The sequence below is a fragment of the Balaenoptera acutorostrata genome, chromosome 2 (genome assembly GCF_949987535.1).
Source record: "Balaenoptera acutorostrata chromosome 2, mBalAcu1.1, whole genome shotgun sequence".
Taxonomy (NCBI): Eukaryota; Metazoa; Chordata; class Mammalia; order Artiodactyla; family Balaenopteridae; genus Balaenoptera; species Balaenoptera acutorostrata.
The window spans coordinates 185,841,128-185,854,225 of record NC_080065.1 but is presented as its reverse complement, the minus strand read 5'-3'; the positions used below and the strand labels follow the sequence as shown (position 1 = coordinate 185,854,225).

General features: G+C 59.4%; 1 protein-coding gene and 1 non-coding gene across 5 annotated transcripts; one reads left to right on the top strand and one right to left on the bottom strand.

Annotated features, from left to right (window-relative positions):
• The first annotated feature begins 228 nt into the window (after nucleotides 1–228).
• LOC114236995 (U6 spliceosomal RNA) lies at nucleotides 229–335 on the top strand. The gene has a single exon (XR_003622818.1). It is a non-coding gene; the product is annotated as a U6 spliceosomal RNA (small nuclear RNA).
• A 1,778-nt stretch (nucleotides 336–2,113) lies between these two features.
• Nucleotides 2,114–11,204, bottom strand: R3HDM4 (R3H domain containing 4). 4 transcript variants are annotated; one of them, XM_007176642.2, is made up of 9 exons: nucleotides 8,267–11,016; nucleotides 7,754–7,912; nucleotides 6,298–6,452; nucleotides 5,781–5,905; nucleotides 5,242–5,365; nucleotides 4,962–5,047; nucleotides 4,408–4,493; nucleotides 4,274–4,329; nucleotides 2,114–3,119 (listed from the first exon to the last, which is right to left on the bottom strand). In XM_007176642.2, the coding sequence occupies exons 2-9, from the start codon at nucleotides 7,765–7,767 to the stop codon at nucleotides 3,016–3,018; spliced, it is 750 nt and encodes a 249-aa protein (XP_007176704.1). In that variant the 5' UTR covers nucleotides 7,768–7,912; nucleotides 8,267–11,016; the 3' UTR covers nucleotides 2,114–3,015. The 4 variants fall into 4 exon arrangements, with proteins under 4 accessions (XP_007176704.1, XP_057397489.1, XP_028020870.1 ...); XM_057541506.1 differs by lacking the exons at nucleotides 7,754–7,912; nucleotides 8,267–11,016 and adding an exon at nucleotides 11,065–11,204; XM_028165069.2 differs by having other exon boundaries at nucleotides 7,754–11,016.
• Nucleotides 11,205–13,098: the final 1,894 nt, after the last annotated feature.

Genomic DNA, 13,098 nt, shown 5'->3' with positions numbered 1-13,098 from the left:
ATAATTTGCATGCGACCATGGATTCCCAGCAGCCACCTGAGTCATATTTGGTAGAACAAAAAACACTTTCTCAATTTCAGTGAATGACCCCATTTGTTTAAGGTATTGTTGCACTAATATCATAAAAGAAGAGACGAATTGCTGAATCAGTTTTTAATGGAGTTCGCCCTTAGTGTAAAAGAGTATATCCTGTGCACTCTAAATAGCTCTGGGGTCAAACATTATACCGTGCTCGCTTCGGCAGCACATATACTAAAATTGGAACGATACAGAGAAGATTAGCATGGCCCCTGCGCAAGGATGACACGCAAATTCGTGAAGCGTTCCATATTTTGCCCTTTTCCTTTGGTATTCGCGGTGTTATAACTGGGCTCTATAAGCGACTTAACGCATCGAGGGTCTCTCTGGATTCCACCCCCATCCGCAATTCCTCCTGCAAAAGTTGGCTCTATTGGTGTCGTACTCTTCCCAGTTTTAAAGGTCTTTTTCCAGAAAGACCTCCTAGGATTGCAGGGAAGAGCGCACCGGGGGACAGGCACCGCTTGGGCAAACGTCGGGGGGCCGGGCTCTCTGGGGGCCCGGCTGGAGTAGCGGGGTGGGGGAAAAAGCCCACGCACCAGCCAGGGGCCAGGACAGGACGGAGTTCGCCTGAACGGTTCTGGAGACAGGCTGTGGACTCCCCCAGAGACCCGACACCCGCGCCCGGAGCCCCAGCCCGTCCTGTGGGCGCCGGCAATTCGGTCCGCTTCACAGGTGGGAGCCTCCAAGCGGGTTACTCAAGTATCTCCTTGTGTCCTCCGTACGAGCCCTTGGGATTTCCGTTATTTAACATCTATGTGTAGAACTTTTTAAATGCCTGTTAAAACGGAAGACAGCACACCCAGCACCTAGATCTTGGTTTCTAAAACGGTGCCCCAGGGAAAGGAACCAGGCTCCTTGGCGAAACGGCTAGTTCTAGGACGAAGCAGGAATATGCAGAGGAGCCCTGTGCACCTTGTAGCGGCAGAAAGTAAGGAGGGTGCTGGAGGGTGCTCGAATAAATAAAACCCCGCAACTATGGGAGTGCCTCAGTGACACACAGGAGCCACTGAAAGGGCTCCCAGCAGCCGAATCTGGAACAACCTGAGGAATAAAATTAAGGAATATTGGATTATAACCCAAACTAGAAAGTAAATGCCCACGCGTCCGTACTGATATAAATGGTTAAATAAACAAATACACAGGGGAAGAGACAAATCTCCCCTGTAGAATTTCCAGTAATCAACATAGATATTCCGCCTTCAGAGAGGTGGAGGAGATCAGGGGTGAGGTCAGTAGAGAGGAGCCCTGTGGGCAGCAGGGACCCCTGATGTGGCCGGGTGAGAAGGGAACTTCCCTCAGCGCAATCACAGGAGAACAGCAGATAATCCAGGCTGGGGGATCCTGCAGGATGCACAGCCGTTCCCAGACACACACAGAAGGAAGACACGGGAAGGAGGCCACGTGAAGATGGAGACAGAGGCTGGAGGGATGCAGCCACAAGCCAGGGGAGGCCGGAGCCCCTAGAAGCTGGAAGAGGCAGGGAGGACACTCCCCTGGAGCCTCTAGAGGAAGTATGGCCCTGCCACACCTTGATCTTGCATTTCTGGCCTCCAGAACCAGGCGACAATAAACTCCTGTGGTTTTAAGCTGCAGTGTGGTGTATTTTGTTCAGCCACCCAGGAAGCTCACACAAGTGACTTTATTTTTTTTGGCCATGCCACGGGGCACGTGGGATCTTATTTCCCCAACCAGGGATCGAACCCGCAGCCCTGCAGTGGAAGTGCAGCATCTTAACCACTGGACCACCTCCAGGGAAGTCCCACAGGTGACATTTTCGGAGGTCACACAGCTGGGAGGTGGCAGAGCTGGGGTTTGAGCCTGGGCACCTGGGAGGGGACCAGCCAGGGCAGCAGAGCCAAGGGCCGGGCCACTCCTAGCAGAGTCTCCCCACACACCTGCCTCCACGGGGGGTGTCACTCAGAACCAAGCTTCATCCCCTGAGGCCTGCAACCCTCAATGACCAGGACACAAGGGCATCGTGAGTGCCCATCGTGCCCCCAGCCCTGCCCCAAAGGAAAACCCCACAGCAGCAGACCAGAGCACCAGAAATTTATTGAACGCTCCACTTTTCCCAAAGCACAACGAGCCACACACACGGGGGTGCAGGGCAGGGGTGCAGCCTCCAGCCCTGCTTCCTGTGCCAGGCCGGGGTGACCAGCAAGAGGACACCCCAGAGCCAGGCTGGGGGCAGGGGCAAGGGGACATGGAGAGAGGAACAGGACAGTCTGAGGGTGGAGGCTTCTGGCTGGAAGTCCCAGATCCTCAGTATGAAGGGAGCGGGGTGTGTAGAGCAGACGGGGCCCTAACAGCCACCAAAGGGGAGCGGGGAGGGCAACACACATTCCAAAAAGAGGGTGACACCAGCCTTTAAGACGCAGCTTCCATCCTGGGTTGCGGGGCACACACATGCACACGCGCACGCGCACACACACACAAAACGTAATGCTCCCAGGGCAAGGGGACCCTCCACCCAAGCCAAAACTGGGAGAGGGTCAAGCAGGGACTGGAATGAAGCCCCCTAATTTATCACTTGGGGCGAGTTTCTGGTTTTTTTTCTCAAAAGGGAAATTTAAAAATCTACAACAAATCACGCCAAATTCATTAAAAATGATAAAAACCCAGCCTCTCCCTCCTTGCTTAAGCTTCACACGGGGCCAAAAACGCTGACCCAGGAAGGGACAGGGAAGTGACCAGGCCGGGTGTCTCCTCCCGAGTCTAAGCCCCGGGGCGGGAGTAGAGCGGATTGTGCTCGTGCGGGGCAGCCCAGCCGCCAGCTTTAACCCGGAAAGCGGGCGGGGAAGGGGTGGGGTGCGGGAGCCACCCCAAGGGGGAGAGCACGTTTCCAAAGGAAAATTCTAAAAATAATAAAGATATTTTAGCGACGGTACGGGAGGTCTTGGCACTGGGGAGGCGGGGCCGGGGGCAGGGCCGCCATCAGCTACGCTGCTCCAGGTACGCGGACAGGAGCAGCCCCGGCGGCAGGAAGTCCAGGTGCCGATTGCTGACCTTCATCTGCCGCTTGCCCTCCAGGTCACCACCTGCCGGGGAACAGGCAAGACACGGAGGAAGGCGAGGGTTGTGGCACACAGGAGCCCAGCCCTCGGCCTGTCCTGCCCCAGGTCCCCACGAGCTGGGCTGCCCCGACCCCCCAGGTCCCAGGCCAGGCGCTGAGAGCAGCTCGAGCTGTTCCTTCCTCTCCCATTACTTATCCCGTGTCCTACGGGCACAGAGACGCACGCACCACCGAGACACACTGGCCCGAGGCCAGGGGGACTGAACGAGGGTCCCGCCCTGACCCTTGGTCTCCCACCTCCATCCCTGCCCTCAGAGGGAATCACCTAGGCCCCCGGTGGCCCAGGCCCCACCAACCTCCCTTCACCCACCTCCCGTCACCCCAAAACCTGAACCATAGCCATACACAACCCAAGCTGGGCCCACCTCCCAGCCTCTGGCCCGGCGGCTCCCTCTCCCCTGCTCCCCATCTTGCCAGGCCCCGCCTCCTATGTTCAGGCCACGGCTCCACACCCGCAGAGAGGCACCCCCAGCGCAGCCCCTCCATCCCGAGTCAGTGGGAACAAAAGCAAGTGTGGGGGCTGCATCTCCCTCCCAGGCAGCCTGAGAGGAACCATCCTGGGGTTGCCATGGAAACTGTCTCCTCAGCAACTCCAGGCAGGAGGCAGAGAGACAGGCGTGGAGAGAGAGGACCCGATGGGATGCCGAGGGCCAGCAAGGGTCTGCGAGGACCCTCCATGGGGGGGACTGTGTCCCAAGATCACTTCCATCGTAAAAGGGGCACACAGGCCCCTGGAGGAGGGACTTGCCAGAAGTCACATGTGTGGCACAGTGGAGGGGGGCTATAGCTAAATGCGAACTCTGCAGACATCGGGGTCCCCTCATCTCATCTCGGGGTCCCTGGAGGCCCAGCTTCATCAGACCCACACAGGCCCCTCTCTCCCCAGCCCTGAAGATGCAGATGGAGGGGTGTCTGTGTGCACAGCGTCATCCATCGTGGGGCCAGAGGTACAGGTGCTTCTGATGAATTAAGGCAGCATCGCACTGCCGCCTCTGTGTTCACGCTGTCCCTCCTCTTCCAAAGCCTGCCACCGGGTAAGCAGACCCCGGGGAAGCCCCGCCTTGGTTTCCCCCAGACTGAATCAGCCAACTGGGGTCCCAGGGGCCGCCAGGCACTTACTGGCTGAGATGAGGTCCATGTACTGGCAGATGGCGTGAAGCAGGAGCCTCTCAAAGCTGCAGGGAATGGATGCTGAGTGGCCAGAGCCAGACACCGGGGGAGCTCACCGCGCCCACCCCCACCCACCCAGTCACCTGTTGTCCAGCATGGCTGTGTACACGGCCTGGGGGGACACAGAGAAGAACCTCAGCAGCCGCTCCTCCCAGGTCTCCAGCGTTTCCTGCAGGAGAGACAGGCCCAGGGGTCAGGCCGACTGTGGCACCCTAGCCAAGATGTCCAGGCCCCCCACATCCATGACAGCCTCTGGAGCCCGAAGCCCTGGGTCCAAATGTGGCCTCTGATTCACTACATGAGGCTACTTAACCGTTTCCAAGGATACCAGGCACTCAGACACATCCACACCTTTGAATCTCTGAGTCTTTGGCCTGGTGAACTCCTACACATCCTTCAATACCCACCTTCATTGCCCCTGTCCCTCCCACCCTCAAGGAGAACCCTTGCCCAGCCCTGGGTCCTGCACTCGGATCTCACTAGTCTGTATCCTGCCCTGTCTGCTCCATCACACCACGTTCACTGGGTTACTGGTCTCCCCTCACTCCGCCCCTGATTGAGAAGCGGAGAAAAAGGGCCTTCAAAAAAGACCAGGCAAGTGGAAAGAGACAAGGCCAAGGCCGGGCCTGGTACTCACCATGGGAATACGGCTCCGCTTGAGAACGGCTCGTAGACGCCGGCTGATACGCTGGAAGCACTCGCGGGGCGTGTAGGCCGGGTCCTCTGCAAGAGTCCATGCAGTGGGGCAGAGATGGGAGTGAGCCGCAGGCCCCGCCCACACACCAGGCTCCTCCCACCTGCCCGGCCCCACCCACACACCGGGCTCCTCCCGACCTGCCCCGGCCCCGCCCCCACACACCAGGCCGGGCCCCCCATCATACCTCTGCCCCACACCCCCAACCCCGACCCAGGCCCACCTCTCCGCCGGTCTTCCCCGCGGGCAGGCCCCCTCCTGCGCGCCTTGCTCTTGCCCTCATTCTCCAGGTAGCGGAGAACCCGCTCCTGCTCCTCCCCAGAGCGGTTCATGAAGTCGTTCCAGACCTGGAAGAGAGGCAGGCAGGCCCTGACTAATGACTGCAAGCCCCCGAGCCTCAGTTTCCGCATTTGGCTAATGCACATTGGGGGGGCCACAAGTGCACAGAAATACTCCTTGTGCACACATGTGACCACTGGGCCGGCCAGGAGTTCGTGGGGCACTTGCGGACCCACCTGTGTGGGGCGGGGAACCGAAATGAACCAAACACACCCCCAATCACATCAGTAATTCCAAGTGTGATAAGCAGATGAACCATGGGTGCTGGAAGGTTCTGGGGTGGGTGGGTTTCAGGCCTCTGGAGGGAGACCCGGGGCATTCATCAAGGAACCAGGGAGGGGATGGGTGCTCCTGGCACAGGGTCCAGCATAGGCAGTGCCTGGTGCTGGGCGGGGGAACCCAGGGCAGGATACGGGGCCCCACCTCGACATAGGTCTCGTTGCTGCAGGCCTCTGCAAAGATGCTGGGTGCTGCAGGGGGCGCCAGGTCCCCATCCTCCAGGCCAGGTGTGCCTCCGTCTGTCTCCAGCAAGGTCAGGAGGTACTGGGCTAGATGGAAGCAGACGGTCTCTGGGCTGGGGGTTGCATTCGGGCCCCCTCCCCTCGGGCCCCGCCCCCCGCCAGGCTCCATGGGGTCCAGAGGACCATGTTTCCTCCCCCACACCTCTATATTTAGGGCCTTTACTCTCACCAGCCTCCCCTCCTCCACGCTCCAGCTGTCTTTCCCAGAAGGCACAGGAACCGTCCAGCCTCCAGAACTCCTCCTACCTCTCCCAGGCTTGGCTTGTTGAACTCCTACACCTCCTTTAAAGCCCCAGCTCCAATGCCCAGAGCTCCCTCTCGTTGTCCAGCTCAGGGCCAGGCTCAGATAACAGAACATGCACACCATTGCTGTCTGAGGCCTAGGAGCCCCCAGGAGGCGCCCCTCAACCCCTGCTCACTGTTCTCCAGGCGCTGGAGGCTCTTCCGCCCCTTGGCCTTGGGCACGAGGTCTGAGTTCCGCACAGCCTGATTGATGAAGTGTTGCTTCCGCTTGGAGGCCGAGAGCCTCTTCACCTGGGAGCCAGCTAGAGCGGGCAGGCAGCCCGGAAGGGGCCTGTGGGCCGGGTGTTGGGGGGCAGTCCTCAGGGCCAAGACAGACCAGGACGCCCAGGCACAACCCTACCATCGCCACTCTCTCACAGCCATCCCCTGCTTGGTTTCCCTCCACAATGGGACGCTCACCCCCTATCACATGTGCAGCCCTTAAAATGTCATTGTGTCTCATCGTCACATCACCCGGGAAGCAGGTACCGTGGAGGACAGGTTAGTAAACCAAGGCTCGGAGAAGGGGCGCCACACATTGGGTGGGAGGCCAAGAAAGCTGCTGCCCACTCCCCCAGGCTTCCAGGTTTGAGCTGCAAGCTGGTGAGGCCCAGAGTCTCCCTCCTCTGGGAGTTTCTCGAGACTTCATTTGATGGAGCATCCCCTCACCCCCAACCCCATGCCTCCGACAGAAGACAACCCAGAAAACGGCCCCCAGGAGCTACGGTGATGCCTCGGCCCACCTGACTCATGCCCCAGGGGCCCCCTTGCTGGAGGGGGGAGGCGGACAGAGTGGCTCCCCACCCCCACCCCGAGCACCGGGCACTAATCCTGGAGACGGATTAGCGGCCCAGGCAGGCCTCTCGCTGGGGACCCGAGGGCCAGGCGGCAGGTGGCCACGCGGGAGGGAGGGGGGGGATACTGAATGGAAACTTCCGGGCAAGAAGCTGCAGGGCGTCCTCCCCGGTCAGCCCCTGACCACAGGCTGAGAGGAGGGTCCCACCCGGATCAGAAACCCTCACGCTGGGGAGCCAGTGGTGGACTCTGAGCCTAAGCGGGTCTAGGGTGCCAGGGTTCCCCCTCCTCACCCTGCGCCTCCGCTCCAACCCGCCAGGCAGCCCGGCCTCTGGGCCTCTGCACCAGCTGTGCCCCCGCCGGTGCCCACACCCCAGGCTCCGAATGGCTCACTCCCATCTCCTTTTGGCCTCTGCTCAAACCTCCTCAGGGGGACCCCGGCCCCTCACTGCTCTGTTCTCCTGATGGCCACACGTTCTACCACCCTGCCCGCCACCCACCGTGATCTCCATGAGGGCAGGGTTTGGTGTCCACTGTAGCCCTGCCTGGCATACAGTAGGTGCTCAAAAAAATAACTGCCCAATCAGGTCTCCAGCAAAATCTCACGATTCCAAGACTGAGTAGAACCCAGAGTCCAGAATTCCACCCAAACTTTCCTAGTGTTCAAAGTTCCCAAGACACAAATTAAACAGAAAAGCATGACCCCTGCCCCACAAACAGGCACTAGAAAACGCCATGAAGCCCTAGGACAGTGGGACAAGGTGCCTCAAAGAGGTTAGGATTGAAGCCCACACTCACCAAAGTCTATACATATGTAAAGAGTCCCCAGCCTTAAGTTTTTTGCCCCGGCCAGAAAGGCTGTTACATCTTGATCACGAAGCAAATAGGCTGATGAGCCTCAGCCCTGTCTGAGGTCGGAGTGGGGCAGGCTCCATGGATGGCACTTCAGGCAAAAATCTATGAAAAATTATCTGATGGGTAAACTCATGCAGGCACAAGTACCCATCAATAGGAGACACACAACCAGTGGTTAGAATTTGGCGTTTTCACTGCCGGGGCCAGGGTTCAAAGAAGATCCCACAAGCCGCGTAGTGCAGCAAAAAAAAAAAAAAAAAAAAAAAATAGGAGACTAGGAGACACGCAGGCAGGGGTAGAGCCTGGAAGCTCAGCCCTGAGTTTGAATCCCAGCTACGACGGCCACTTCACTGTGTGACCTGGAGCCTCAGCTCTTTCTCTGCAAAGTGGGGATAACAATGGCCCCTGCTGGTCTGGGAGGGGGCACTCAGAGCCAAGAGGAACCAGGACACATACCTTTCCCCAAGCTGCCACCTGTTTGGTTTCCTCCTGTGACTGGGAGCTCACCCCCTGGACCACACCATTGATCATAGCCTGGTTAAGCGATCGCCTTCACCATCACCCCAGGAGGCAAGTACTATTGTTCTGATGCCTGTTATACAGATTTGCAAACCGAAGAGCAAAGTCATTACCCCGAGACCCCACAGCTGCAAAGGGGGCAGCTGGGACAGGGCAGGGCAACTCAAGTCAGCACAGAGCCCACAGCTCTGAGGCTGGATGCAACCTTCCTGAGGCCCAGGCACCCCCACCCCAAGCTCCAGATTCAGCCGTGGCCTCGCTGTAGCTCCAGGGCCTGTGTCTCCCCCCCGCAGCTGGACGGAGGCCAGGACAGTGGCCTGGCAGGGCAGATAACAGGACCACAGCCGGGGGGGAGCTGTCGGGGAACCTCAGAGCAGGGTGGGACTCAGTGAGAGAGCTCGGGCCCTCAGGACGTGGGGCTCCAAGAAATGGGGCTCCCTGTCACCTCGGGACCCGGGGTGGAACCAGGATTCGAACCTGGTCTGAACAGGACCACTCCCCTGAACCATCCAGCCTCCCGCTTCCCTCTGGGGCCACAGTGGTCAGAGGGGCTCAAACTCAGGTCCCGCTGGACCCCTCAGACCACAGCCCACTGGACTAAGATCCAGCTGCTCCCAGACCTGCTCCACCATCACCTGTGGCTCCTCAGCACCCTCAGGACAAGGCCCAGCCTCTCCCTGGCCTGGCATTGCAGGTCTGGTGCCTGGTCCCACAGGCCTCCTGGGGCCTCACTACCCTCTCGGATTCCAGCAGATTCCAGGAGGAGCCTGGGGCAGACTGGAGCCACAGAGAGGGCAGGCGGAGGGGGCAGCAGATTTGTAATGAACGCTGGGGAGGAGGTGTGGAGGACAGCATAAACTTTATATAAAATACATCCACATCAGAACATCAACACCCACCTCTCTCTGCCTCATGGCCCCTGCTCCAGGCACAGGGCCCTTTTACTGCATCGCAAACTGATCTGGAACAGCCCGCCTCAGGGCCTTTGCATGTGCTCAGCCTCCTGCCTGAAGAACCCTTTCTCTGGCTCCTTCTGGTCCCAGCTCAAAAGTTACCTCCTGGGAGAAACTGCCCCACCCCGCAACTAGCCCAGTCAGCCCCGTTTCCGGCTTCACCGGTTGGCATCAGAAACCAGCTGGTCCTCATACTTGTTTACTCCTGATTCTCACCTCCTTCACTAACCCGCACGATAAGGACAGGGTCCCTCTCGGCCGCTCCTGTGTCCCCAGCACCTGGCCCACGGCAGGTGCTCAATAGCTGTTTGTTGAATGAATACCCGAACTTCTGTTTACACACTCACCCGAGGGCCAGTTCATCTGCTTCCCCAGCCACCCAAAGAGACCACTTTACAGATGGGGAAACTGACCGCCCAGACGGGGCACCTGAGGCTTCCTGGGCCCAGCAGGCCTTGGGAAATGTCTGCACCATGGCAGGGGCCAGCGTCCAACAGAGGCGGACAGGCCCGACAGTGGAAACAGCTGCTAAGTCAGGTTGAGTTTGGGGAGGACAGGTTCCTTTGCCTCCCCCAATTCTCCCTGCGGGTTTTGAGATGGGGCCTTTGACACCCACTCCCCTAGACAAACACACCCCCTCTCTGGCACCTGCCCCTCCCCCAGGAACAGGCCAAAGAGGAACCTACTTTCTCTAGCAGGAAACCAAGGAGGGCTCAGAGCGGAGGTGACTCAGGCTGGGGGGGGGCACACAGGAGGAGCAGCAACTCCCCTCCCCCCCCCCCAGGGCATGGAGGTGAGGGGGGATGGGGGCAGGTTGGAGGGACCCACCTGGCAGGTAAATACCCACTTTGAGTGGTTAAGGCCCCTTAAAAGAGGGTAGATAACCACATCTGTAGAGACCAGTACAGCTTCTGGGTAATAATAACAATAAAGTAATAACAAATATAATAATAATAAAGCAATCACAAAATACCAAAATGAGAAAATTATTTTAAAATAATAAAACACCTACAATAATAAACTATTTAAGATAATTATTAAAGAATGGACACTCCGCTTTGCTGGGCACCTCCAAGTGCAGGGTCACTGACCCCAGCCCCTCAAAGAGAAGGCCGCTGTTATTTCATTTTACAGATGGGGAAACCGAGGCACCGAAGGGGTAACAGCCTGCCTGGGGCCACTCGGACGGGCACACGAAGGAGGAGAAATGAAACCCCAGCAGCCAGAGTGGACCACCTGGGTTTCTGCATCAACACTCGGGTTAGAAAGAAATCTGCGAACCTGGGGGAGGGGGGCATACCCATATGGGGCCGGAGAAAAACAAAGAGCGCGTCCACCGGGAGGTGGGGGGCTCACAACCCCGCTGGGTACACAGGACTGGCTGGGCGGTAAACCCCCGGCTGGGGGACAGGAACAGCCGCAAGTGGGTAACTACCCAGAACACCACCAGCGCGGATTCCGGGTACACCGCGCGCAGCGGCACTGCCTCACACGACGCGGCGCCCAGGACCCCCGAAGCTCGGGGACTTCAGCGCCGGGGGTCCGCACACGCGGACACGGGGGTGCCCCCTGCGCCCCGGCAAAGACCCGGGAGTACGGGGATGGGGTTTCCCCGGGAAACACCCACTGACAACAAAGCCCACCACCACCCCGCTCCACCCGAGTGGGGTACCCCCCAGGAAAGGGGGCGGGGCGGGCCGGGGGCTGCAGCCCGGGAGGGGGTAAGAGGAGGGGGCCCCGGAGCCCGGAAGCGCGCCCCGCCCGCCCGCCGGCCGCGCTCACAGCGTCCGCCGCCCGCCCGGGGCGACCCCCGCCGCCGCCGCCGCCGCCTCCTCCGGGCCGCCCTCCGGGTTCTCCAGCGCGACCATAGCTTGCACGCCGCCGCCGTTGTCGCCGCTGCCCGGCAAGGCCTTCTCGGGGCCGGGCAGGAAGTGACGGGCGCCCGGAGGCGGGGCGGGGCGGAGCCTGGAGGCTGGACGCGCCGGGTGGGGGTCGCGTCCACGTCCCGGCCGGGCCCGAGCTGCGGGCTGGGGACACCCAGCCCCGGGGCAAGGACGGGGACACTGAGGCGGGGGACACCCAGCCCCGAGGCACGGACAGGGACACTGAGGCGGGGGCACCCAGCCCCGGGGAAACCGGGGCAGAAGGCCGCGCCTGTCCTGCGCCCAGGCGGGGCTGTGGGCACGGCACCCAGCCCTAGGGGGACAGGTGGCGAAATTGAGGCCTGGGGAGGGAGGAAGGAAGCGGACGTCCTTTTCAGAGGCTTGGACAGATGAAATGACCCATGCTACCCCCACCCGGCACCAACAGGGCTTTCCTTCCACCAGACCCCTCCCTGTCCTCCGTAAAGTGCAGCCTCCGGAGTCCTGGCTGGGTGCCTCAGTCTACTCTTCTCTAAAAATAGAACAAAGCTAACCCCACCTCCTTCTGCCTTTTAGAGTTTATTCATTTAGCAAATGCCCACTCTCCTTGGGATGGGGGCTGTGCTCTCCGGACCCAGCAGTGATCAAACAGGACCTCCCCGCCATGGGCTAGGGAAGAGGAGACCTTTGGAAAGGAGACTGGCAGCCTGCAAAAGTGGGAGGGGTGTGCCAGGCAGAGGGAACAGTCAGTGCAAAGGCCCTGGGGCATCCAGAATGGCCAGAGCAGGGTACTGGGTGAAGGGGGGAGGAGCAGAATAGAGGTGGAGGAGAAGGGGCAGACCGATGAGACCGGGGGGGGGGGGGGCGGGGGGGCATTTGATGACAGACCTGGGGTTTTTTGTGTGTTTTTTTTTTAATTTTTATTTATTTATGGCTGTGTTGGGTCTTCGTTTCTGTGCAAGGGCTTTCTCCAGCTGTGGCAAGCGGGGGCCACTCTTCATCGCGGTGCGCAGGCCTCTCACTATCGCGGCCTCTCTTGTTGCGGAGCACAGGCTCCAGACGCGCAGGCTCAGTAGTTGTGGCTCACGGGCCTAGTTGCTCCACGGCATGTGGGATCTTCCCAGACCAGGGCTCGAACCCGTGTTCCCTGCATTGGCAGGCAGATTCTCAACCACTGCGCCACCAGGGAAGCCCCAGATGTGGTTTTTGACCCGAGGGTTAAGAACAGAGAATTAAACCTGCTCTAGAATCTAGAATCCACCCTTCATTCTACAAGAAAAGTGGGGAACTAGGACCACGATAAGAGTCCAGCCTGGTGGAAATTGTACAGGACAAACAACCCAGTTGCTTTAACATATAAAGAGCAAGAGGGGGAAAAAAGAAAAAAAGAAAGAAAAAGGAGGAGGAACTATTACAAGACCCAAGAAAGCACACAGTGTGTGGCCTCATGTAGATAAATATGAAAGAATCAAGGTGATACAACTTGGGTGATGGTACCTCTGGGGAGAGTGCTTGGGTGGGGGCTCTAGGGGCCGGGATGTTTGGTCTGCGGCTCTGGCCCATGATGACCAGCTGCTCAATAGATGTGCTAACTCTACAGGATGCAGCCTGGGCCTTGCCCTGATTCTTGGGCCTCACTCATTCCTGTCCTCACCTTCTTTTTTTTTTTTTTTTTGGCCTCGCAGCCCGGCATGTGGGATCCCCGACCCGGGATCGAACCTGTGTCCCCTGCAGTGGAAGCGGGAAGTCTTAACCACTGGACTGCCAAGTCCCTGTCCTCACCTTCCTAACACCCTCCCAGACCCTGGGCCAGTCCATGAGCCGTTGCTGCCAACCACCACCCCCCACCCCACCCCACCTCCCGCCGAGCCCCCCTCCAAGGTCCAGCCCCCTGCTGAGTTCTCTCCCAGGCCCACTCAACTCAGCAGCCTCCCCGGGACAGTTCCTCCATGCC